The sequence below is a fragment of the Accipiter gentilis genome, chromosome 24 (genome assembly GCF_929443795.1).
Source record: "Accipiter gentilis chromosome 24, bAccGen1.1, whole genome shotgun sequence".
Classification (NCBI taxonomy): domain Eukaryota; kingdom Metazoa; phylum Chordata; class Aves; order Accipitriformes; family Accipitridae; genus Astur; species Astur gentilis.
This window is the reverse complement of record NC_064903.1, coordinates 3,384,678-3,408,909: the sequence shown is the minus strand read 5'-3', so window position 1 is coordinate 3,408,909 and position 24,232 is coordinate 3,384,678. Positions and strand designations below refer to the sequence as shown.

Below are 24,232 nucleotides of genomic sequence, written 5' to 3'. Positions count from 1 at the left end.
AACCCAGTTTGATTTGGCTGGCTTACTCACAAAACACAAAAAAGCTGGAGATCATACCTCCCTGTCCTGCTGCTTGAGAAATGATTTGTCTCTTTAAATCTTCTGGTTCAGTAAAATTCAATTTCAAAACAAAAGCCAGTTTGTGTGCAGCTACTGAAGAGCCTGCAGTTACAATCTGTCTTGACTCTTTTTGTGGGGCCCAGTTGCCTGTCATTGAACAAATTACTGTGATTTTTGGTTCCTTTTTGTCTACACATAACCGCTAGTAGTATTGTTAGCCTTCAAAGTAAGCTGTTTGTATGGCTTTTTATGACTGGGAGCTGACAGGATGGAGTCTTCTCTAGGGCTAGTAAGGTCTTTTTTTCCTTGGAAGATTTGTTGTATTATGACACGCTTTAAATTTTTACCTTAAATATTTATAGCCTATCTAGATGTGTGCGATCTGGAAGATGCAACAGGAAGACAGGTGAGAGGAGTACACAAGGCAGTATCTATGTTTTCAGACACATAGATTAGCCAGCTCAGGTTCTACATATCTGGTTTTTCTTTTTCCACATTCCCTCTCCCATTTTTTTGTCTTCTCTACAGGGGTTTGTATAGTGAATGCTGCTTTATTTTTCTGTTTCTTCTTCTGTGGCACAAGAAGAAAAAGTGCTCGTGCTTCTGAGAAGCTGGATTAAACATACGAATATGACAAAATCACTTGTCACCTCTGCCAGCCTGTAATGGTTTTTGGCCTCTTGGTCGCAGACCAAGCATGTGTTATTCATGAGCCAGAGAAGTCTTTCAGACTATCTGCATTTCTACTGACTGCTAATTCTGTAAGTTTCAGGAGAAGAAATTGTTTGGCTAAGGAGGCAGGACAGAAGTGTTATATTGCAAATTTTGTCTGCATACAAAGATACCATGATTTATCTGATCAGTTAAGTATGTATGATCTTGGTGTTTGAACTCTTTTTGTGAGCTCAGATGGAGTTAGATAATTAGAATAAACCTTTAGAAACCGTGAGGTTTTTGAGAAGTTTCAGGTGAGAAGTATTTTTAAATTTTTTTTCTCTTACTGGAAAAAGTACATTTCAGATCATTATTAAATTTGAAGAAGGTATGAAACCAGATGCTTCTTCCCTCTTTTCGATCACATATTGGAGCTTCTTCAGCAGTCTTACCTCTGCCAGGGATGGAGTTTTCTGTTTATATTTCCACAAATGGAGTTGTTGGATGAGTACATTTATATTGGTCCAGAGATAAATTCAGCCATCTTCATGTCAACATTTCTCATTGAATTATTGGCAAAAGAAGAGTTCACTGTAGACCAGTTTTATCTTGTTGGGGCTCAGCCTGTCGCTAATTCATCATCTTTATTAAACAAGAAATACTGGGAAGAGCAAAATGAAAGATAAGACTGTTTGCCTTAAAAGTAGTGTAGTCCCACAAGGGAATAGAGATGATGATGCATTGTCAGCTTAAAACAGTGCAGTCATTTAAAAAAATGTTTAAACTCATTTAAGCATGATGCATTACAGTATAACGTGCTGTTAAATGTGGGCAATTGAGTTGGGATGACTTCATGCATGGGTGCTGTATTTTCTTTCCAATAAATTCAGGCAAGGATAAGCTATTAATTCAAAATTATAAATAGAGAATGTACAAGTTTATATTAAAAGGGTCTTTTTAATGGGAATTGTTAGCAAGCTTTTGGGCATTAGGAAGAGGAGGGAAACTTATATAGATATGTTGCATAGGACAATTGTTTTGCATGGTAGCTTTTTGTAGCGTACCTAGGTGTGCTTAAAGCTTTTTGTTCAGTCCCAGCAAATCTAGGCTACTAAAGAGATAGCTGTGAGTTTATGTAGAAGGCTGAAATTTTGTTTCCATTAATGTTAATGTGATCTCAATGACTTAACAAATTGAGTACAAAAGGCGTGTTTCTAATAATGGCCTCTCATCTCTCTTGCTATAAACTTTGTAAAATTAACTTTTTTTTTAAATTACTGGAAAGCAGGCCTGTCTTGATTGCTAATGAAATGCAATACCATGCTGCCTTGTTCTTATTCAGGCTTTACCCTCCAGGAGTCAGAACAACTGTAACCTGAGACCAGGCTTTAAATGCCATTTAAAACTCTTGTTGGGTAGAAGTATATTGATGTAAAAGAAGATATTTCTGCAAAAATTGTGGGCTGTTACCGGTTAAATTAATTATGAATGAAGAACTGCAGTTTAAAGATACATCTCTGTTCTTTAAATGGACTTTAAAATATATCTGTAGTTCCATTTCTAAACTACCTGTAGTATAGCATATTCTACTGAAGAATAAAATCCCTGCAGAGGGATTTGTGAGAATCTGCAGCAAATCAAGACAATCTGCATTACAATACTCTTATTTTCTACTGAGTAATCTGTCCCAGGAAAACCTGCACTTTGTCATGTTGGTCGTCACTGTAACACACATGGTAGTATATTCATCTTTATTAAGAACAAAATGCCACCCCAAAATTGAGTTTCAGTAACTCTGAAGGGAAGGTAGGGTTTTTTGATTATACTGGGGCGGGGAGACTTGAATTTCTGTATTGCAAAGATTCAAAATCTCTGTTAATGCATCCTCAGTTCTTTGTGGGGCTTTATGCTTAAGGTTTAAGCATGTAATGACAGTAACCTGTTCGTCTGCTGTGTATAATTGAAGTTATCAGACATTATTGTATACTGCTGCTTTGATGGTATTTGTTGGCTTTCTGCAGATAGTGCTAACCTCGGGTCTTTTTTTTTTAATGGAGATTTCCACAATTCCAATCTATTAAAAGGAGAGCTGTTGCTGAACGACTCTCAGGCTTGCACTGGATAAATTTCAGAAGAATGTTTTTGAAGTAGGACCTGATCTTTCAGCCGTTTTCTTTTTTTCAGTCACAAACTAACCAGTAATAATCTCACCTAGATGCTCCTCAGATCTCATCTGTCTCCTCTCAGGAGTTGTCTAGCTTACGCTGTACTGAGAATTTGGTAGTCTTTCTGCTCCCCGCCCCCCCCCCCCCTGCCCCCAGCTTAGTGTATTTCATAGGGGAGGCACAGGAGGGAAGACTTTGGTATTTTGTTTGAAAGCTCGTATTTTTAAAGTAATTTGTAGCATTTTATAGACTGTATGGAAAGTCTTTTGTGCTGCTGTGCCAAATGCTAGTGTTATATGTAGATACTAAGTTAATGTTTATAGTGATGTTGCAAATGGAAAGCATTATTTAAATATTAAGGTAGTATTAACAGTCAGATGAGACTATGAATAGGTTAACTTCTTTTCTTTGTCTTCCCTAGAGCTTTGGTTTAATACATCTTGACTGACCTGGTGTTAGCAATATGTGGGCGAGTTCTTTCTTTTGTAGTGGTAGTTCTTCATACTGAATATTGCCAGTATCACAAAGAGCAAACAATGTGTAATGATGACATAATTTAGCAGCATTGTGAGTATGCGTCATGCAGTGTCTGCTACTTGATTAGTTTCCTAGTCTTGCCGTTGCTGTACTGAGTATTCAGCCTCGGTTTCAGTGCCTTTGCAGTGTACAATTTGTTTAGGATAGAAATTGATACGTAAAAGGAGCACATAAGAGAGACGAACTAACCCTGCAGTCCCAGGAGTAAAGACTTAATAGTATGGAGAATATTGTGTTTGAAATCAAAAGAGCCATCTCACCCGCGCTAAGTGGTTAAGAGCTAAATATAACAGTAGAGCAATTTCAGAAAAAAGTCACACTACATAGATACGTGTTTTAATGCATATGGACTAATTGCTGTTCTTACGCTTTTAGGCCATGAATATATTGGTTCCCTTCATGTTTAAATATGCAGTAGACGGCCTCAACCAGGTATCTGGAAACATACTCAACCTGGATGCTGCACCAAATACAGTGGCAACTGTGGCAACTGCTGTTCTCATTGGCTGTAAGTGGTAGTCCCAAATCTGTTGACAAGTGTTGATGTTCTTCAGTGAAGGAGTGGGATAGCTGGGCTTCTAACCTTTGCACTGCTAAGCATCTAGGATGGTTATTTCATAGTCACTTCTGTGTTGATGTCTGTTTCCAATGTTCTGTGACCTCGCTTCTGGTATACCAATTAAAAAATGAAATGATGCTTATAGAAACGATTCTTGATTATAAATCCTACCCTTTTTTATAACCAGCTGCAAAAGAAACTGATCTAAAATGTGTGCACAATGGTTTATAAATGGAAAAAAGCATAAAGTTTTGGACCAATTAAGTATAAATTACCTTTGAACTAAAAAAGTTGAAAATATAGAAAGAAGGAGTCTAATGTAATTTCATGCATGAAGGGAAGTTGGAAATATAATTATTTTCATTTTGTAAACTTTTTCATCTTTTTTTAGATGGTATCTCAAGAGCTGGGGCAGCGTTATTTAATGAAGCTAGAAATGCAGTATTTGGGAAAGTAGCTCAAAATTCAATCAGAAGGATAGCAAAGAATGTTTTTCTGCACCTTCATAACCTGGATTTGGCGTTCCATCTAAGTAGGCAAACCGGAGCTCTGTCAAAAACCATCGACAGAGGAACAAGAGGCATCAGTTTTGTTCTTAGCGCTTTAGTATTTAATCTGGGACCGACAATGTTTGAAGTGGCACTAGTCAGTGGAATTCTGGTGAGTGTTGTTTATTCATGAGTTGGAATTGTCACATTTAGGAATAATACATTGATATTTTTTGTTACCAAAGTCTACTGAGTATTAATAATAGTAATAACTGAATTTACAAGGTGGTTGTGAAAGCAACTACTGTAAAGGAGAGCAATCCATAATATTCAAATATTTTCACATTTAATGCCTGTCTTCAGCCAGTGGTATTTATGTAGATAGTTTTTAATGTTTTTCTTCCGAATTGTTGAAAAAATGAAATCAGAAGAGTAAACTGTGCACACAGTGTCAAATATGTCTGGGTAAATACTGAGGAAGAAGAATATGTGCGTCCAGGAAAGTTGTGTCTTAGTGTGTTGAGGACAGAGGAGGGCGTGATTATTGGCTCTCTTCTGAATACTGGTCTTCTCTTTTCCAGAACTTAAAAGTGAAATTTATCTTTTGGAAAATAGGCTGCTTCTTGCAGGTTTTAAGCTTAACAAGCTCAATTTTAAACTTTTTTTTTTCCTAAATCACACTTACTGTCTTTGAAATCAGCATCTTTAGATATTTATATGCTAAAATCTAAATCTTGATTATGTAGCTTAGACTAAATTAAAAGCAAGAATCTTCTGTTTATTCCCCTTCTTTTTAGAAGGACTTAATCTAATTTGAATGTAACAATATGAGTTAAAACCCCTGTTGATATCAGGTTAAATTTTATAACCTTTGGAAGTTGCAAATTCAAGCTGGCTGTCAGCCAACCTGCCATGATGCTTTCATTTTTCTTCTTACGGCTTTTCTCTCCTGATGTACCCTGAAGTAGAGAAAACGCTTCATAAATTCTTTTGCAAGGTCATTTATTTCTTCTTCTGCAGTCTTCAGGTTTTTTCAAAATCCACCCAAAAGGCAGGTAAACAAATGCTTATTTGTGATAACAGCACAAACATCAGCAACTGTTAAGTTTTATAATGGCAAAAATAATTTTACAATATTATGTTATACACTAGATCTTGGTTATCTCCTCCAACCTTTTTATCAATACCCTTTTCCTTGCTACTTTCCTTTTGAATTTATGCCAGTATTTAGTCTTAAGCTGCTCAGAGCAGGGAGTGTGTTGGGAGGGTCCTTCAGAGTTCTTGTCTCGTGCTAAGCTGTCATAATTTTGAGACAACAGTGAAGTTTTGAGAACTATAATGACTTTTTTCTCTTATTTAAAATATTCTAGTATTACAAATGTGGTGCAGAGTTTGCTTTAGTAACTCTGGGGACACTAGGAGCCTATGCAGCATTCACGATAGGAATTACGCAGTGGAGGTAAGGCATGCCCTCAGATTCATCGAGGTGCTTAGTGTTGCCTTAGCCTGAACTCTTGACTATATTAAGCCTTCATTTTACAGGACTAAGTTTCGAATAGAAATGAACAAAGCAGATAATGATGCAGGTAATGCTGCGATTGACTCGCTACTAAATTATGAGACTGTGAAGGTAAGACCAATTGTTACTACTAGCCTCTTTGTCTTACTTCTGTCAGCCTAAGGAGAGTCATAAGATTTGTTTTTTATAGGGCTACGTATTTGGAGCTATAGCTTATTTTTAAAACATTATTCATTTGAAGAGTAGTACATGATACTGACACAGTAGAATGGAAGTTGTTAGTGGGGCTTGAAAAAAATCTCTTTGTTAATAAAGAGTGAGAAGTTCCTTTCATGACTGAATCACCTTGACCATTGGTTTCTGCAAAATGTAAACTTAGAGTCTTGAAGAAGCTTCTCTTCACTTGATTGCAAAATTGTCTTCTGAATGTCAGCAATATATTGTCTTCTCAAATGACCATGTGTACTGTTTTCATTTACCTATTGCGGTTTGTAGCACTCCATTGCAACATTCACATGAAAGAACAGGTCTCTATTGGTTCTTCTACTGCTACTCTTAAAAAGTCCTGTGGACAACTTTGAAATTGTCTAGGCTCATGCTTATTTTATGCTGCTTTTAATAGGAGAGATAGAACTGGAAAGATAGGCAGTGAAGTTATCTGTGAAGGAGGACCTAGAAGTAGACGTTGTGTGAGAAGTACTGTTCTAGAGAATTTGCCATCATCACAGTAACAAGGATGTTCTAGTCCATAAAGGACAGTAGCTTTTCCTCATTTTTAGTATCTAGTGGCAGCTGGTGTTTGGTTTTGATATTAATTGGGTAGAAGTTCTGCAAGACAGACACCCAGTGTTACTAGAATATGAGTATGGTAGGGATCGCCATGATGTCTCCTTTCCCAGTGCAGAACGGGCTGGGGTTTGCTCATGGTTTTTGTTTTCACACACTAATCTTGTATCTTCTTTTCTCTTTAGTTGTTGGAAGTGTTGAAGAGGGGTTGTGTGTGTATCTGTGCATGTAGCATGTTTATACTGAATTTTATAACTAGTTAAATATGCAGTCTAGTATGTTTGAGAATGTAACATTATTTTTGTGTATATCATAGTATTTCAATAATGAAAAATATGAAGCCCAACGGTATGATCAGTTCTTGAAGACCTATGAAAATGCCTCCCTGAAGACTACCTCTACGTTAGCTCTCCTGAACTTTGGACAAAGTGCTATATTTAGCATTGGCTTAACGGCCATCATGGTGCTTGCTAGCCAGGGCATTATTGCAGGTAACTCATCTGTCTATAAGCTAAAAATGGCTCTCCTTTACCTTAATTCATCTGTAATAGAGGTGTTAATTAAAATTAACTTATTGTTGATGTGATAGTTCATTTTGAGAGCTTTTGCTTGAGTTCGGGGGATTTCTGCTTCACTTCTTGGAGTACTGTTAATTCCATGATACATAAATATATAATATATATTAGTAACTATTATGATTTTATTAGAAATGTTTTAAAAGTTTAGCAGTTAGAGAAAGATCCTAAGAAAAATCTAACTTCGGGAAGTTTCTCTTGAAAGGTTGTGAAAGACACTTACATAAATACAAATACTTTGTGGACCTTCTACAAAGATCCTTTCTTTTTGCCCTTTTTCTTTCCCATGTTGGCAAGATTCAGAACTTTTCCCCAATGTGTATATACCAGTGTGTTTTGTCTCCAGTAGTTTTATTACCAGTGTCCTTCACTTTCCTTCCATTAATAAGGGCACATTATTAAAACAATTTTTTCCATGTTAGAGTGTTCATCTGTATTTGTTTAACTTACTACATAAAGTAAAGCCTGCTTGTTTAGGAAGACACAGTACAAGCTTCAAATACAGTAGATGAGTGCAGTATTGGGATGAGGCTCAGCTAAAGCAAGGTGGGTTTAGAGTAAAAATAATGATGCTTTTAAACATCGTTAGCATCCAGATGTGTTTGAAGGGTAGACCTTTACATCATGTTGTCTTTCTTGCATCTGCTTTGCTCTTTTTAAGGGATGCCAGGACAGGGTGGAGTTACACTGTGAATAGATAAGTCAGTAGGTGCAGTTTATGGCTGTCCTTAAGAAAATTTAGGATAGTCTTTAAGCAGGATGATAGAAATATGGCTTTAAATCATCTTTCTGGACTGCTTGAGCTGAACTGACCCGGCACTTACCTTTAGCTAGTATGTCATCCTGAGTTTTCCCTTGATCAGCGTATTTGATATTAAGCTGCCCAGAGGTTCTCACTATATGTTTTAGCAGTTCTGTTGTATATAGTATGAAAGTCCTCTCTCTTGATCATGACAAATTCTATCATTTGGATTTGTCTGTAAATGTACTTAAGATTGTCTTTCCTTATTCTTGCTTTCATATATTAGTTCCTCCCCTTCTAACTTATTTAGGCCCCTTTATATTTCTCTCTGTGGAATTTACAACTTTACAATCTGATGTTTTCCATGAATTTCCTGATATGCTGCTTGTCTTATTTTCCAGGTGCTATTATAACTTTTAAAAAAAAGTGAAATCCACACAAACATTGCTATTTGTTTCAGGCACCTTTCTATATAAAAATCAGATCTTCTGGGAATGCATTTTGTTTACTATTTAAACATCTGGGTTTAGAAATGGGATAAAAGAAACTAGAATTGATTATTTTCTTAAAATCTTTTGGTGCTTCCTAACAAGACAACCCTTCAAGTCTCCTTATTCTCTCACATCCATTTTGTCTTAAGGCAGCCTTTCTGTTGGAGATCTAGTAATGGTGAATGGATTGCTGTTCCAGCTTTCTCTTCCCCTAAACTTCCTGGGAACAGTATACAGAGAGACAAGACAAGCACTTATAGATATGAATACCTTGTTTACACTTCTCAGTGTAGATACCAAAATTAAAGTAAGTAGTAGCTTATTTTCCTAAAGTATCTGGGTATTTAATAGGGCTGTTTTCTGGCGATGCCATCGTTTCACCCTGTTTGTTACCTTCCAGGTTTAATTTCTATTCAAGAAAGAGGTGTGGTGTAAGGATACCGTTCTGCTTCCTCTTCAAGTGCAGTTAGTGCAATAGCAGCAGCTTTTTTCTTGCAGAACCTTTAAGTGACAGCAAAAGTTGCTTCATGGAAGCTGTGTTTATATTGAGATTTTTTTTTATTTTAAGTATTCATGCCTTGTGCTTGCATTTTTATTTGTAATTAATGATGCAGAATTTATTACTGCAGAAGCAGTTGTGAAGCAGAGTGTTTACAGCAGAAATTTTTACCTCCTTTGGGCAAAAGGAGGAACAAACCAATTTCACTTGTGTGGCGGATTATAATTATTTTCAACATATCCAAGCCAGAGTGTCTATTTGCCTTTTTCTGAGCTAGGAAATGGACTGCTCAGCTTACTGAACTGCTTGAGATACTTTCTGGGCAGCATATAAAGTGGGACTCTTCTTTTAATAGGACAAAGAGCTGGCTCCACCCCTGCAGATCACACCACAGACTGCTGCCATCGCCTTTGATAATGTGCATTTTGAATACCTTGAGGGACAGAAAGTCCTTGCTGGAGTGTCTTTTGAAGTCCCTGCAGGAAAGAAAGTGGCCATTGTAGGAGGTAGTGGGTCAGGGTGGGTAAATGGACTAAATACACCAATCAATGATGCAGAAATTTGTTTCTTAAATGCATTTGTTCTTGTGTTTTGCTTTTTATTATTTCTGTTCGTGACATCAGTTCTGTTTGGAGATTGTAAATGGCAAACCAAGAATGTAGTATTAGCTTCAATTCTTTTCAATTTCAGGAAAAGCACAATTGTGAGATTATTATTTCGTTTCTATGAGCCTCAGAAAGGAAATATTTATGTTGCTGGACAGAACATACAAGATGTCAGTTTGGAAAGTCTGAGAAAGGCAATAGGAGTTGTACCTCAGGTATACCATCTTTCATTCTCCCCAAATAATCCATTGTAATAGTAATTCTCAGTATTCTGACAATGGTTCAATGAAGGCCAATCCTAGTGCAGTGGTATTGTCTAGTTCCTTTGAAAGTCACCATGCTTGTTTCCCCCCTAACCCCCTGCCGGAAATATTATGTTCTTAGGTGCATCATCATATAGATCCAATTTCTGAAATGTTTTAAAGCCTCTTCATGAGAAACTGCCTCCAGCTTTAAGTGATTTAGCTTTATAGTTGATTACCACCCATAATGACTTAGCAAAGTGGTAAAAGTATGCATGACATATATGTTTTTAGGACACAAAATGTATTAATCCCATTTTTGGGGAAAGAAATTTCCCCAAATACTTTTACCTTCAGGCTTTGTAGAAAAATGTAAGCTACTCTGTATTGATTTCTTTCATGGATTGAGGACAGTTTTTAAACTGTTTTCATGGTTTCTTGCTTAAAATATTCTTTCCATCCATGTAGGATGCTGTTCTCTTCCATAACACTATCTATTACAATCTGGTCTATGGCAATATCAGTGCAACACCAGAAGAGGTGTATGCAGTAGCAAAATTGGCAGGAATTCACGATGCCATTCTTCGAATGCCAAATGGTTACAACACTCAGGTTGGTGAACGAGGACTCAAGCTCTCGGGTAGGTTCTTAAGCGCACAAGTTCTTTGTACCCCTTTTGCTACCTTCAAAGTTCAATGCATAGTCTATTCCTCAGTCTGACTTGCTTTTAGCTTATTTACATTATAACATAATTGTAAGGCTAAATATTAATATGAAGAGCTGTACTTTAAGGCAATTGTAGTCTACAGGATATTTAAAGGAATGTATTTTCAGGGGATAGCATTAAATGAGTTCATGTGTAAGCATGTAGATGCATCTAAGTAAAAGTGGTCTTTCTCATAATCTGTTTTGGTAGTAGAATGTGTGTGAATAGAATTGGGAACTTTATGTATGTGTGCTTTCCATGTGTGATGTGATATGCTTATATATATTCATAGGCATTCCAAATTTGAGTTCTTAAATCTGAACTTGTAACAGCTGAAAGTTAGGTGGTGTTTTGTTTTAGCTGTTGATAGTAAGTAAGGCAATGGGATATATTGTTGCAGCATAGTCATTTTGGACCCTGATGGTAATGAAAGGGCCTTCATGTCTTACGTGTTTCTTACCCATGAATTGTGTGAGAAACAACGTGAAAATGGTGTCTGCATATCTGCAAGCTGTGGATTTATATTATACAACCTCGGTGCTGAAACAAGAAAAGCATGAGTTTAGGTTCTCAAAGTCCCTCTGTATTTGGGTATGCACTTTATAAAACAGCGTAACTGTTCTAGACTAGAAAGATCATATCAGGGCATTTAGCCAGGCTTTGCTAGTCATGCTAGCCTTTCAGGGTCACACTTGCAAGAAATTCACTTTACTCCTCTACAGCTGCCTCTAATATTAAGATTACATACAGTTGTTCGTAGGGAAGATGATGCTTGAAAGCAAACATTCTTCCTATGGCAGACTTATAATGTAAAATGAGGGATCACATGGAAACTGGGAAATATCCAAATAATTTCCCATGTCCTTTTTCTGGTTTTGTTTTTTTATTTATTGAGGGGACATGGGATTTTAAAAATACAGAGTTTAAGTATAACTTTTTAGGTAGTAGCTAGATTCCACTGGAATGCTTTCCATCTCAAATCTCTTAAGTTGAAGTTGTGTTGAGACAAAGCTAATAATCGCATAAATGTAATGCTTACTAAATGTGCACTGAATGAAACAAAAATGAAATTACTGGTTTGGTTGAAGGATATATTACTATTAGGTTATTTTATTATATTTTAAATAAGTCTTTATCTTCTTTATAGCTCTTACAGGTTTTTTTAATAGGTATTTGATTCAAGATAAAGTGGGATACTCATTTCATGAGGTTTCCCCACTTAATTCACTGATGGGTTTGGTTCCTCTCCTTGGTGGATACTACGAGAAGAAGGTGCATTTGCAAAGTTTATTAAAACCATTTCATGTTGTCTTGTTCTGAAAAAGCAAAACACACTATAGTTTTGCTTAAAATTGCTAGCCAATACAAGCAGTGATGGGGCACAGTTTTTTTGTATTGGTTTGGTATCTTTTTCTAATATAGTCTTAAAGGTGTTTAGGTAAGGGTGAGGTCATTTAAATATTGGGAGGATTTTGACAAGGTAGGTAGAGTTACGCTGAATTGCGTGCAGGGACTAGTAGTAGAGAAAGTGCAGTACATGCATAACTACAGCTCTGCCTGAGGAGAGGCCATATCACTGTGGTAACATGTAGGACGTGTCTTGCTAAACAACTTCTGCTGAATACAGAGTGTTACTGTTTGGCAAACTGTAAAAATGTGTGGCAGAGCTTAATTTTCTTCCGCTCTGACTCCGTGTACAAGACACCATTTATTGGTAGACCAAAGAACAGGTCAGCTGTTTTCGTTCGCATGTAGGGTGGAGTGGTCGAGGGCAGGCTGCTCTACTCCCTTGCGAATGAGACATGGCCCTACAGGAGAGAGAAACTTATCTCAATGAGTTTGGAAACTTCAAGGTACTGAGTTTCCTCGAGAACGGTACTGAGATGTAGGGACCTTTGAGGGATGTGGGGCTGGTGGGGGTCCAGAGGCAGGATCGCAGGAATGCAGCATGTTCAGGCAGAGATGCTGCCTGTTGCAAAGACTGCAAGCTACGTGTGGTATTTCTTACTGTGCAGCTGCTGAAGTCAGGAGTCCTGGTCTCTTTGAAACAGAGGATCAGAGGTTACATTCTGTATCCAGAATGTATGTGCAGGAGAAAGCATGCACATTTGCAAAAGGGGAATACAGGGAAGGTTAGAAGGGAAATAAAATACGTGAAGCACAAATGTGGGTGAGTGAGTAGAAGATACAAAATAGGTACTGGCAGAACTGTAGAGAACTGTGATAATGATGAAAGATTTCTCTTGTGCTGCCTGTCTCCCCAAACTAGTAATTTCTAGAAAGAGGATTTGACTAACAATAGATTTGAAATGTCTTGGCTTTTCTAGAAGCATAAAATGGTTTGGGTTTAGAAGGGACCTTCTAAGGATCATGTAGACCAACCCCCCTGCCATGAGCAGGGCATCTTTCACGATCAGGTTGCTCAAAGCCTTAGCCTTATGTTGGGGTTTAGATTGGATTTTAGGAAAAATTTATTCACCAAAAGAGTTGTCAGGCATTGGAACAGGCTGCCCAGGGAGGTGGTTGAGTCACCATCCCTGGAGGTATTTAAAAGACGTGTAGACGTGACACGTAGGGACATGCTTTAGTGGTGGACTTGAATGTTAGGTTTGCAGTTGGACTTGATGATCTTAAAGGTCTTTTCCAACCTAAATGATTCTATGTCCCATTCTAAATCTGGAGAAGTGTGTGTGGGTGTGTTGGAGTTTCCTTCTGACCTCAAGACTCCTTTAACAGAGCCTTTCTGAAAATGGGTTATGCCTTTACTCCATCCTTCATTTTGGGCTGCCGCTATGATGGTCATGAGCACCCATCTAACAGTGCTTTAACAAGTGTTTAGAAAGTGAAGGGAAGCGTGACCTTTTCCTGTTTTGTTTGTATTTAAAGGAAAAAAAGAGTATGTAAAATACTTCCCAGGAGAAAGACTAGATTTCTGAGTTGATAGAAAAACTGCTCAGAGTGGGCACCTGCCATTGAAGTAGCAGCTTCAGTTTCTTATTTTCAACAAATTAGATGAGTACTGGAAAACAATAGTAATAAACAAGCTCATTAATGTTTACAGTCAAGGTACAGGAGTCTTAGGCTAATGCTGTCAGAAATGTCTGCTCATCTTGGGCTTCCTTAAATTGTGCATTGAATTGATCCTAAATGCAGCTTTGATTCTGTGGGCTTTTGCTTGCGGGTGCCAGTTTGTGGGTTTAGGTTGGAATGTGGAGCTAACGTGTCCACTGTATCCCATGTGCTTTTGTTAGATCAATATTTTCATTGACAATGAGAGTTGTAATGGCCAGAAATGGTTTGGTTGTTTAATGGATTGGAGATGTCAAATGCATATCTTCGAGTTCTTCAGTAGCTCTGTAAAAGCACAGTATCTATTACTTTGAATCTCTGTAGTTTTCTGAATAGTAGAATGGCTCCCTAAATTGTTTAAAAGGTATATATTAGGTTCATTTCTGAATCTGTTTAATATTTTTTTAAGTTGGGTGAGGCTTCTTACACTTCTAGTCTAAGAAAAGCACATGGTATGGAATATCCCTTTGGCCAGTTTGGGTCAGCTGTCCTGCCTGTGTCCCCTCCTAGCTTCTTGTGCCCCTCCAGCCTTCTTGCTGGCTGAGCATGAGAAGCCGAAAAATCCTTGATTTAATCTAAACAGTACTGAGCAACAACAGAAAACATCAGTGTGTCATCAAAATTATTCTCATACTATATCCAAAACATAACATTATACCAGCTACTAGAAAGAAAATTAACTCTATCCCAGCTGAAACCAGGACACATTACTAGCAGCCTTTTAAATGGTTTATTAAAGCATGTTCTCACCTGATAGGATGGAACATTAACGAGAATATAATGATATGAAATGGAATGTTTTGAAGTCTTGAATAAAGCAAAGCAGGACAGGTGCACAAATGTGAAACGTTTGCACTGCATACCAGGTGTTTAGCAGGTTTTAAGTTCTCAAATGCGCATGTTTTCCTGTCTGTAGAAGTTGTCCTAAGTTACTCTTGAGTAGATGTTGGCTGTAAGAATTGTGAAAGAAGGAAACTAGTCTGAAACTTGGTTACATCAGAAACCAACAGGCAGTAGGTTGCATAATGAAGGTGGTTTTCAGTACCATATAATTGTGTTCTGTAGTGAAATCTGCTGGTTAAAGCTGTTAGGTATGGACTCTTTAAACCTGGGCCATTATGGAGTGGAAAGTTAGATGAATTTCAGGGAGACACCTGAAAGAAAAAATGTGTGTGCAAGATGCCTGAAATCAAATACAGCAGGTATGGACAGAGCATTATTTACGAGAGAAAAACAGGGGGTGTGTATGCAAAGTTATTGTATGGGGCATAGCTTAGACCAGGTAAATGAGCTCATACTCCCTGGTGTATAGAGTGAGTTACTGTACATAGTAATTAGTTACCTGTATGAGGCTCTTGCCTTGTAGCATATACAAAGTAGTTCTCTGTCCTTTTCTAAAAGGATAAGCAATCTTGAATCCCTTTGGATTTACCAGGGAGCAGGAACTTCTGTGATATCTTATGTAACTTGTTCAGACCTGTATCAGTAGCAAGTGTGATGTATATTTTAAAAAAAAAAAAAAAACCCAAACCCAAAACAGTTATGTCTGCTGTTGAATTTAGAATATCATGATTGTAACTTCATCTATTTTTTTCCCCCCTCTCTGCCTTCCCCCCGTGTTCAGGAGGAGAAAAGCAAAGAGTTGCAATTGCTAGAGCAATGTTAAAGGAGCCACTTATTTTTCTCTATGATGAAGCCACATCATCTTTAGATTCAATTACAGAAGAGGTAAATGGGGATTAAAAAAATAAATAAAAATGGTGTAATGATATCTGATTCTGATGCTTTTTCCTTGTTCTTTTCCTCTCAAAGAATTCTGTTCTTTTTGCCAGTTTCCTATCATATGTTTTCCTGGTATTATTATTAAGAGATCCTATGTCTAAACCCTTTTCCTAAAGGCTAGAGCAGAGATGCTGAGTCTGTCTACCTTGAGACATAGTGAAGAATAAGAATACCAACTCTGTCTCTGGGTATATTTTCTGTTCTATTGAGGTCCCATTCACCATTAAAAGTTCATCTCTTGAAACTGTTGCAAATACCTCATGTGGCCATGAAGTGTGAAGCTTTCCAGTCCGCTTTAAAAGGTGTTTAGATGATATTTACCATTCATTAAAAATGTCTTATAAATAATTGTGACATAACGCAGAACAGAAAACCTCTTGCTTGTTGTGCAGCATCTTTCTGAGATGCAAATCAGGTAGGTGTAACCTGCAGTGCTGGTATTAATTTGTATTCATTTCACAGGAAGGGCTGTGAAACATAAGAGCATTGTGACATAGATGTCATGACACTAACCACAGTAACTGCATCAGGCTTTATAACTACATCTTTGCTTAAACACAAAACTCTCAGCACTGGCAGTAATTTCACAAACTAATGTCATCAAAAACTAGAGCTATGTTTGTATTCACTTACGCAGATTATTGAGCAAATTTATTGACCTGTAATCACTAAATTACTTTCATTTTCCAGATACAAAAAAATCTGAGCACAAACTGTACATCTATATAGTACAGCATTCAAATATAATACAGTTTCCTTATTGGGCCGGAAATGTTCATAACATACACAATTCTACAGAACACTACTTGGATTATTTCTCCCTTTTGTTTTGCTGTATTTATTGCAAGAATCATAAGGAAAGCTGAAAGTTTCACAGCAGAACTGCACTTGAAAGACAGCAAATGAAAACGAGTCCTTTCCACAGAAGTATGTCTGGCAATAGAAATGCTTTCTGACAAAGGCAAGCGTTTTTGAGGAAAATAAAGTGGACACTTCACTTATTGTAGTGAGGGCACAAATTCCCAGTTAGTGCTGCTTGCATCTGAATGCTGTTTGGGAAGGTGGGGGACTGCTCGCAAAGGAAGCAGTGGATAGATAGATAGATAATTCCCAGGATTGCTTTAACTTTATGTTCCACATTGGCATGATATTGAGAGGGATTTTTTCTTCAGCTTTCATTGATTGGAAAGTATTATTATTAGTTACTATTTTCACATGCCTTTACTGCTGTTTATGTTGCTTTTGTTGCATGGCTGCATAGGGAATTCTTTCCTGAAATCAAGTAACACTTCCCTTCCTTTGTCCCTTGGGTATCTGCATTTTTCTATGGATACAAGCTTTTTTTGCAGTTTGAGGACTTTATCAGAGCCACGGATATTTTGTGCTTGGGATTCTATTTCTTCTGTAGATACTCATAGGTGATTCTTACTGTGAAGCTATAGCAGTACTGGAGATGTTTCTCAAAACTTATTTACAGTAATTTGCATATTTCCAGATAGCATTTTATTTCTCTTCATGCCACCTAGGAGTGTGTAAGAGTTTGTCTCTCTTTTAATCTTGCAGAATATTCTCAGTGCCATGAGGGACATGGTGAAACACCGAACATCGGTTTTCATTGCCCACAGGTTGTCAACAGTAGTTGATGCAGATGAAATCATTGTGCTGGATCAGGTGAGGTGATCACCCTGTGATGTGTAATTTTCACATAATGTTAGCATTTGCTTAAGAGAGTCTGTGTCCTTTTGAAATATTTTACTCCCACCAAGCTACTGAAAGTTCTTTCTTTGGAAATGAACCGTGTTAGAAAATTCTAGCCCAAGCTTTGCTTCTTAAATATTTCTCTTTGCAACTAACAGCTTATCAGTTGCAGAAATTTGCATGTGTGACTGTCTTGTATGTTGTATTTTTACTTCATTTGCGTAGTTAATTTAATTACATGTTCTTTATAGGGATTGTGACAAATTTCACTTGATGCTCTGGGACTGGCTTACTGTTGCATGTTTTTAATCTAATTTAGATTAGGTTTCCTAATGTGTTCCCCCAATTTATGCTTCGTTCTCATTATTCAGTGAGTGTCTATTTTTCACATACATCCATTGTTTTTTTTCTGTCAATGGAAAGAGAGAGGACAGCTTGTTCTGTTTCCATGCAGATAAAACTATTGTAGGATTGTTCAATCTAATTGTTATAAATCTGAACACCATTCTCTATTGTACCTGTAGAAAAGTGTGATTATTCCCTTTCTGTAAGCTTCGGGGGGGAAGTAAAGTTTCAACTTTTGATTTACTAATATCGCTATTCAGCTGTTACCTCATATTCAGTCTGTCCTGCGTCCATTTTTTTTCTCTATTACCCATATCTGGCCATAGATTTAAAATAAACAAGTGTCTTTATAACTTCATAGCTACTCTTTTAACTGATAATGCTGAAAATACAGTGCCCTAATATGCTGATGATGAATGCAGAGATAAATTTAACATGGGTTTTTTTCAGTTGCTATTAATATGCTTGTGATCATAGGTGTTTTTAGTGACTAAAATATGCATATCTAAAAGAAAATAAATTATTGCTGCAGTACATTACGTGATTTCATGGGGAGTTAGAACAAAATCTTATGAAATGGTGACATTCATGACTATCTTTGCTATACAAATCTCAGTTTCATATCAATCTCAAAATGAAGTCATGGAATAAATCACTCTGCTCTGTGGAGTTTTTGTTTGGTTTTGGTCTGCTTGTTTTTTCAGCTTTTGCTGAAAAATCATTTCCTAAGGTGTATCCTTTATGTAACTGCATGTTAAAACATCTTGCAAATGTTTTTTAACATGTTATAAGGCAATCTGCGACTTTTTGTTTTTGATGCAAGTTTTCACAGCTTACTAAGAGTGTGTTTTGTGTTGTAGTGTAACTGTTAAATTAAAAATAAAAGCACAACCTAAAACTGTAAAACAGCTAGGGTGCTCACTTTCATGAATGATGTTAGTGTAATAAAGATCGTGAATGAGTAAGGCAGCGTGGTGCATCACTTTTAGTGCCCGACTGCTTCATGAGGCATCATTGACGTTTGCTCAGCAGAAAGTTGCCTCTTGTCATCCCAGCTTGATTGATGAGCACTATGTTGGCAACCAGATAAATAAGGCTCAGTAGTGGAGATGAGACAAGATGATTGCGACTGGTTTTGCTTAGCAATGGAAATACAGCATCACAATTTCAGCACCTTTGCCTAGGTAAAATCAGAATAACTCTTGAGTGAGTAAACATTGTATTAATGATATTGATCTTAATGCTGTGAAACTGAACAGAGAAGTTACTTTTTGGATGGTTGTTCAAGAGTTATTAAAAAAGGCCATAATTCAAAAGCCTAGCCTCTACTACAATGAACTCTCTAAATTAACCGCTTGAAGTTTTTTAATAAATTCTGCAGTTTTGTTGGTCAAGTGTATGTTTGTTCAGATTCCACCAGCATGACTAGTAATAGAAGTGACAAGACCCAATTTTTTTCCCAGCATGTTCATCAGCAGCTGTCACAAGGAGGTAGATTTAATTGTAGATCAGAATTTAGAACTAATATAAAATCCATGTAGTTGTCCGTATAATTCTGTCTTTTCCCAAAAGAAAGAATAGCTGGAGAATGAATACATTATTTTAATTTGAAGTCAGTGAATGTAAATGTGTATCTCAAAGTAAAAAGATGAGTCTGGTTTTTTGAAGAGTAGTGCTGTTTCACTGTCTGTAGGATTTGAGTTCTCCTCTCCAACTCGTCCTTTCCGTTTCCATAATGATAGTCAATAAATCATCTTTGCTCTTGAGAATAGCACAGATGAACTGAACTGCTCACTCGATTTTCATGACAGCAATTGCAATGACACAAGTTGCTGAGCACCCATCTAAAAGCACAATTTACACTAATTGTTTTTAGGATTTGATTTTTAAATGTGTTTTGCTTATCTAGTACAAGTCCCTCTCTGTATGCTCTTTTCTTCTAGCTTCTTAGTGTAACTGTGTTTGTTACCAAGCAAAGACGAATACATATTTGTTTTGGTACATTCATGTGACTTTTGCACGAGTAGTTTAACACCTTGCTCCTCATGTAGAGGTCTACATTTACTTTAAGTAGCTCTTCTGGGTTAGATAGTAAAACTTTCCATGTTGGTGGGTTTTAAATTTTGTCCAGATGGACAAAAGGCATCTGTGTTCCCACTTAGGCAGGGTTGAGAAGAACACAGCTCTTGTTTTCAGCTTGCAGTGTAACACACAATTCAGTGCACCACATGTTCAGTCTTTCGTTGCTGTCCCAAGCTCTTTCTCATTACTAATTGCCATCATCTATACTGTAAAACTGTGGACCATATGTTGGCAGCATTTATGTGCCTAAAGATCTGGTAATACTGATTACTGACTCTACCCTCCTTCTTTTACAGGGTAAAGTTGTGGAACGTGGTAGACATGCAGACCTCCTTGCAAGTCCTAACAGTCTCTATTATGAAATGTGGCATACACAGAGCAGCAAAGTACTAAATAATCATAACAATCCAAATTGGGAAGAGAGAAATAATCGGATGTCCAAAGAGGATGAAAGGAAGAAACTAGAAGAAGAAATTATCAATAGTGTGAAAGGCTGTGGAAACTGTTCATGCTAAGTATGATCCTGGATTAATCTTCTGAACAGGTTAAAAATGCACAAGATGACAAACAATGAAGTGCAGCTCTTGTTTTTAAGTCAGCATTCAAAAACTTCCTGGGTTTTGCAGTTTTGGGGTTTTACAGTTTCTCAGAGGGACGTAATTTCAACCAAAAGAGTTCTATTTTTACATCATTAGAAAAACTCTAATATTCAGTGGCATCTGCAAGAGCTGAGCTTTTTCAAAAACTTTAAACATCTCAACTAAGAGTGTAATTTATGGCAATTTTTAGGCATTGGTAAATTCTGGTAGTCGCTTGAGGTGGATTATTAAATTGTAAACAGATTTGTCATTGATTTACGTTATTTCTCATCATTAATGGTTGATAAATATGTCATGTTTTAATTGTAATTGGGCTAATTTGAACTCATTTGCTAGTGAGGAAGATGCAATTTAAATTCTTCAGTGGTATTCTGGTTTAAAATGTTCTTCCTTCTAAAGAATAAGAAAAGCCTCAACAACATATTAGAGGCTTCTAGCAGCAAACTAAATATTGGAATTATCCATCTTGCCCTTCAAAAACACCTTCCATACTGGACTATCAGGAAATGTCTTGGTATTACTCTAAAAGAAAGCTAACAGTATTTTTAAGGGCTGGCAAAAATCTGGAATTGACAAAATATTGTGTGACTTTACAGAAAACATACAAAATGTTGTATGTAAATGTGAAGACTCGGAAGTTTCCCTTAAATGAAAAAATCCGAGTTCAGGATTCTGTATCCTGAACATCTGCTGTAGTAGTGAAAGCAGAATGCAGTCACTTTTTCTATTTCAGTCGTGGTCTTAGGGAGCAATTAAGATTCAATAAAGACTTCCATAAATTTCTATTATGTCATTAATGTATGAGAAAATGACCTGTATAATGTTGAAAGTGTTGCTATAATAATCTCCTCATTTCAATAGTCAGAACTTCTTCAGTGTCAAGAAACCTTGGTCTTTACAATTTGTGGGACACTGCAGGTGTATCAGGTTTGCGTGGCAAGGTTTTGGTAGGGGGGGGCTACAAGGCTGGCTTCTGTGAGAAGCTGCCAGAAGCATCCCCCATGCCCGACAGAGCCAATGCCAGCCGGCTCAGAGACGGACCCAGTGCCGGCCAAGGCCGAGCCCATCAGCGATGGTGGTAGGGCCTCTGGGAGAACAGATTTAAGAAAGGGGGAAGAGTTTCTGCACACCAGCAACTTCAGCTGGAGAGAGGAGTGAGAAGATGGGAGAGAAACAACTCTGCAGACCCCCGGGTCAGTGCAGAAGGAGGGGAGGAGGCGCTCCAGGCACCGGAGCGGAGATTCCCCTGCAGCCCGTGGATACCCGAAGGAGGCTGTGACCCCGTGGGAAGCCCATGCTGGAGCAGGCTCCTGGCAGGACCTGTGGATCCGTGGAGAGAGGAGCCCACGCTGGAGCAGGTTTGCTGGCAGGACTCGTGACCCCGCGCTGGAGCGGTCTGTTCCTGAAGGACTGCAGCCTGGGGAAGGTACCGACGCTGGAGCAGTTTGTGAAGAACGGCGGCCCGTGGGAAGGACCCACGTTGGAGAAGTTCATGGAGGACTGTCTCCTGTGGGAGGGACCCCACGCTGGAGCAGGGGAAGAGCGTGAGGAGGAAGGAGCGGCAGAGACAAGGTGTGATGAACTGACCACAACCCCCATTCCCCATCACCCTGTGCCACTGGCAGGGAGGAGGGAGAAAAATTGGGAGTGGAGTTGAGCCTGGCAAGAAGGAAGGGGTGGGGTGAAGGTGTTTTTAAGATTGGGTTTTATTTCTCATATTTCTCATTATCCTACTCCAATTTGATCGGTAATAAATTAGACTTATTTCCCCAAGTGGAGTCTGTTTTGCCTGTGATGGTAGTTGGTGAGTGATCTCTCCCTGTCCTTATCTCGATCCATAAGCACTTCATTATGTTTCCTCTGCCCTGTCCAGCTGAGGAGGGGAGTGATAGAGTGGCTTTTGGGGGTACCTGGCATCCAGCCAGGGTCAACCCACCACAACAGGATGGTATTTTTAGGCCTTATCTCTTCAGGGAAATTTACCATATCTATTTATCACTAGGTATTCTGGTATAATTCTTCATGTTGAATTTAAAAATAAAAATCTTTCTCTTGGATGTTGAAAAATAACTTTTTGTTTCTGGGGAATTATACCAGTATAATTACACTGATATAATTACGTTTGTAAATCAGATGCAAGATTTCTCAGTGTGGGCACTAGGGAAGCACTGAATTTGGTGCTTCTGGAAACTTACTTGCAAATAGTGTTTATTTTTTTTGTGTTATTCTTCCCTGCAACCAAATATAGGAACAGTAACTTAAAGGCAGTGAAACCTTTGCTATCTTTTCTGCTAGTTACTCATTTTATCTCTATTAAAATGATGGGTGAAAAAAACCCAACCTGGCATCAATCTCCAGTTTAAAATTATTTTAAAAGTATATTGAATGCAAGGACTTTTGTTTTCATCCTTGGAGTGCAGAAGCAAAGTGAAGCCTTGTTAATGTAGTGGCAGTTCAGAATTCTTCTAGCTTACAGTCTTCCTTTTATTTTCACCAATTGTCATCTTTTTTAGTTTCTGACAGCAGTGAGGTTGACTATAAAGGTGCAGTTATCTCTCAACTGCCAGAAACAGTTAGCAAAGGTTTATTAAAAAGTCTTTTTACAAGGCAGCTCCTTTCCTGTATCATGGCTAATAAAAAAACCCAAACCATGTGTCGTCCCTCCCCACCCCAGAGCAGCTAGTTTTTGGAATTAAGTAATTTGTTGCATGCAGCAGATGATGTGCAAAGGCTGTAAATAGTAATATTTCAATCCTGAGGATTTTTTTTCCTTTGGCACAAGTATTAGAAATGTTACTGGTCTGAAAGATGGAGGAAAAGTTTTTTCTCGATGAACAATTTTCTGGATTGCAGGGATTAGACATCCTAGTAATTGTCTACAGAAAGCACAGAAGCTAGCATTATCCTTTAAATGTCTGAAACCAAAAGGCATTTTAATGCCAAATTTGATTGTGTTTGTGAAGGGAAGTTTTCAGATGAACAAGTGATTATACAAAGCTGATGCATTTTATCACTTTGCAAGTACTCTTAGAGTCTTGGGTGTTAGGGGTTTGGAACGAGGACCATTTTCAGATGGTAAATATCAGAAATGATCAACATTTGTTTAAATCTGTAAAGGGTGTGATATAGCTATAAGGCCATTACCTATCTCTGCCATCGTTTTTGATGCCAATCAATGTGCTGCAGCTTTGTCCATCTTTTAGCAAACTGAATGATGGGAGGTAACTCTTAACAGAGGCATTGCCTGAAAAAGGAGGCCAGTCATACAGTAGAATATTTGTTTTAAAGAATTGCAGTGAGTTTCTGGAGATGACTGAAAACTTCCTGTGTCATGATGTTGCTAGATAAGCATTCCTGACTTGTTTGTGGCTTTATTTGAATGAATGCTGTCTATGCTTGTCAGTCTGCTGCTTAGACAGAGGTTACAAAAATATACTTTACCATTGTAAATTTAGCAGCTAGGCACAAGAAATGGAGAAAAGAAGGGAAAAGAAAAAAGGCATCTGCACTAATGAGAGCAAAAAGGTTTTTCTCCCCCCATTACTTTCCCAAGTTAAATGGGAAAAAACTTCCTATAAAAGCAGAAGTCATTGCATAGCTGAAGAGTTGTAAATGAGCAGGATCCTCTGCTGCCACAGCCTCGCACAGTTCTGTCAAACAGATGCAAGAACAAAATGCTGAGTGTTACGTTTTGCTTGTGAGCAGGCGTCTCGGAGCAGCAGTAGCCATACTTGGTGACTGCTTTGTCTGCTAGAAAGTAAAGCTGGTGCTCTCTTTGGTTGGTTGGGTTTAGTTTTATTTTAAATTTTTATTCGTATACTGTGACTCCAAAGTGTTGCCATTTCAAGCGGACGTTTAAAATGCTGAATGGGAGAGTCATGGCTTTGGAGAGGTTCTCACTGTAGTGCACTGACTCTTAAGACGGTATATATGGCACCTTTTTAAAAAGTCTTCTAGTTTCTTACAGAAAACAGTTTTATTTTGGAGCTCTTTCACAGTCTCTGTGGATCTTGGTAATTTTGCTCTTCT

General features: G+C 37.8%; 1 protein-coding gene across 2 annotated transcripts in view; it reads left to right on the top strand.

Moving 5' to 3' along the window:
- The window catches only part of ABCB7 (ATP binding cassette subfamily B member 7), a 40,359-nt gene extending 19,373 nt beyond the window's left edge, over positions 1-20,986 (top strand). For both annotated transcript variants that reach the window (XM_049827628.1, XM_049827629.1), the window contains 12 exons: positions 3,792-3,924; positions 4,367-4,635; positions 5,834-5,922; positions 6,006-6,093; positions 7,085-7,259; positions 8,726-8,883; positions 9,431-9,594; positions 9,766-9,895; positions 10,391-10,562; positions 15,322-15,425; positions 17,043-17,150; positions 19,901-20,986. In XM_049827628.1, coding sequence (XP_049683585.1) covers positions 3,792-3,924; positions 4,367-4,635; positions 5,834-5,922; positions 6,006-6,093; positions 7,085-7,259; positions 8,726-8,883; positions 9,431-9,594; positions 9,766-9,895; positions 10,391-10,562; positions 15,322-15,425; positions 17,043-17,150; positions 19,901-20,119 — 1,809 coding nt within the window. In that variant the 3' untranslated portion in view covers positions 20,120-20,986. The remainder of the gene's footprint in view (positions 1-3,791; positions 3,925-4,366; positions 4,636-5,833; positions 5,923-6,005; positions 6,094-7,084; positions 7,260-8,725; positions 8,884-9,430; positions 9,595-9,765; positions 9,896-10,390; positions 10,563-15,321; positions 15,426-17,042; positions 17,151-19,900) is intronic.
- The last annotated feature ends 3,246 nt before the right edge of the window (positions 20,987-24,232 follow it).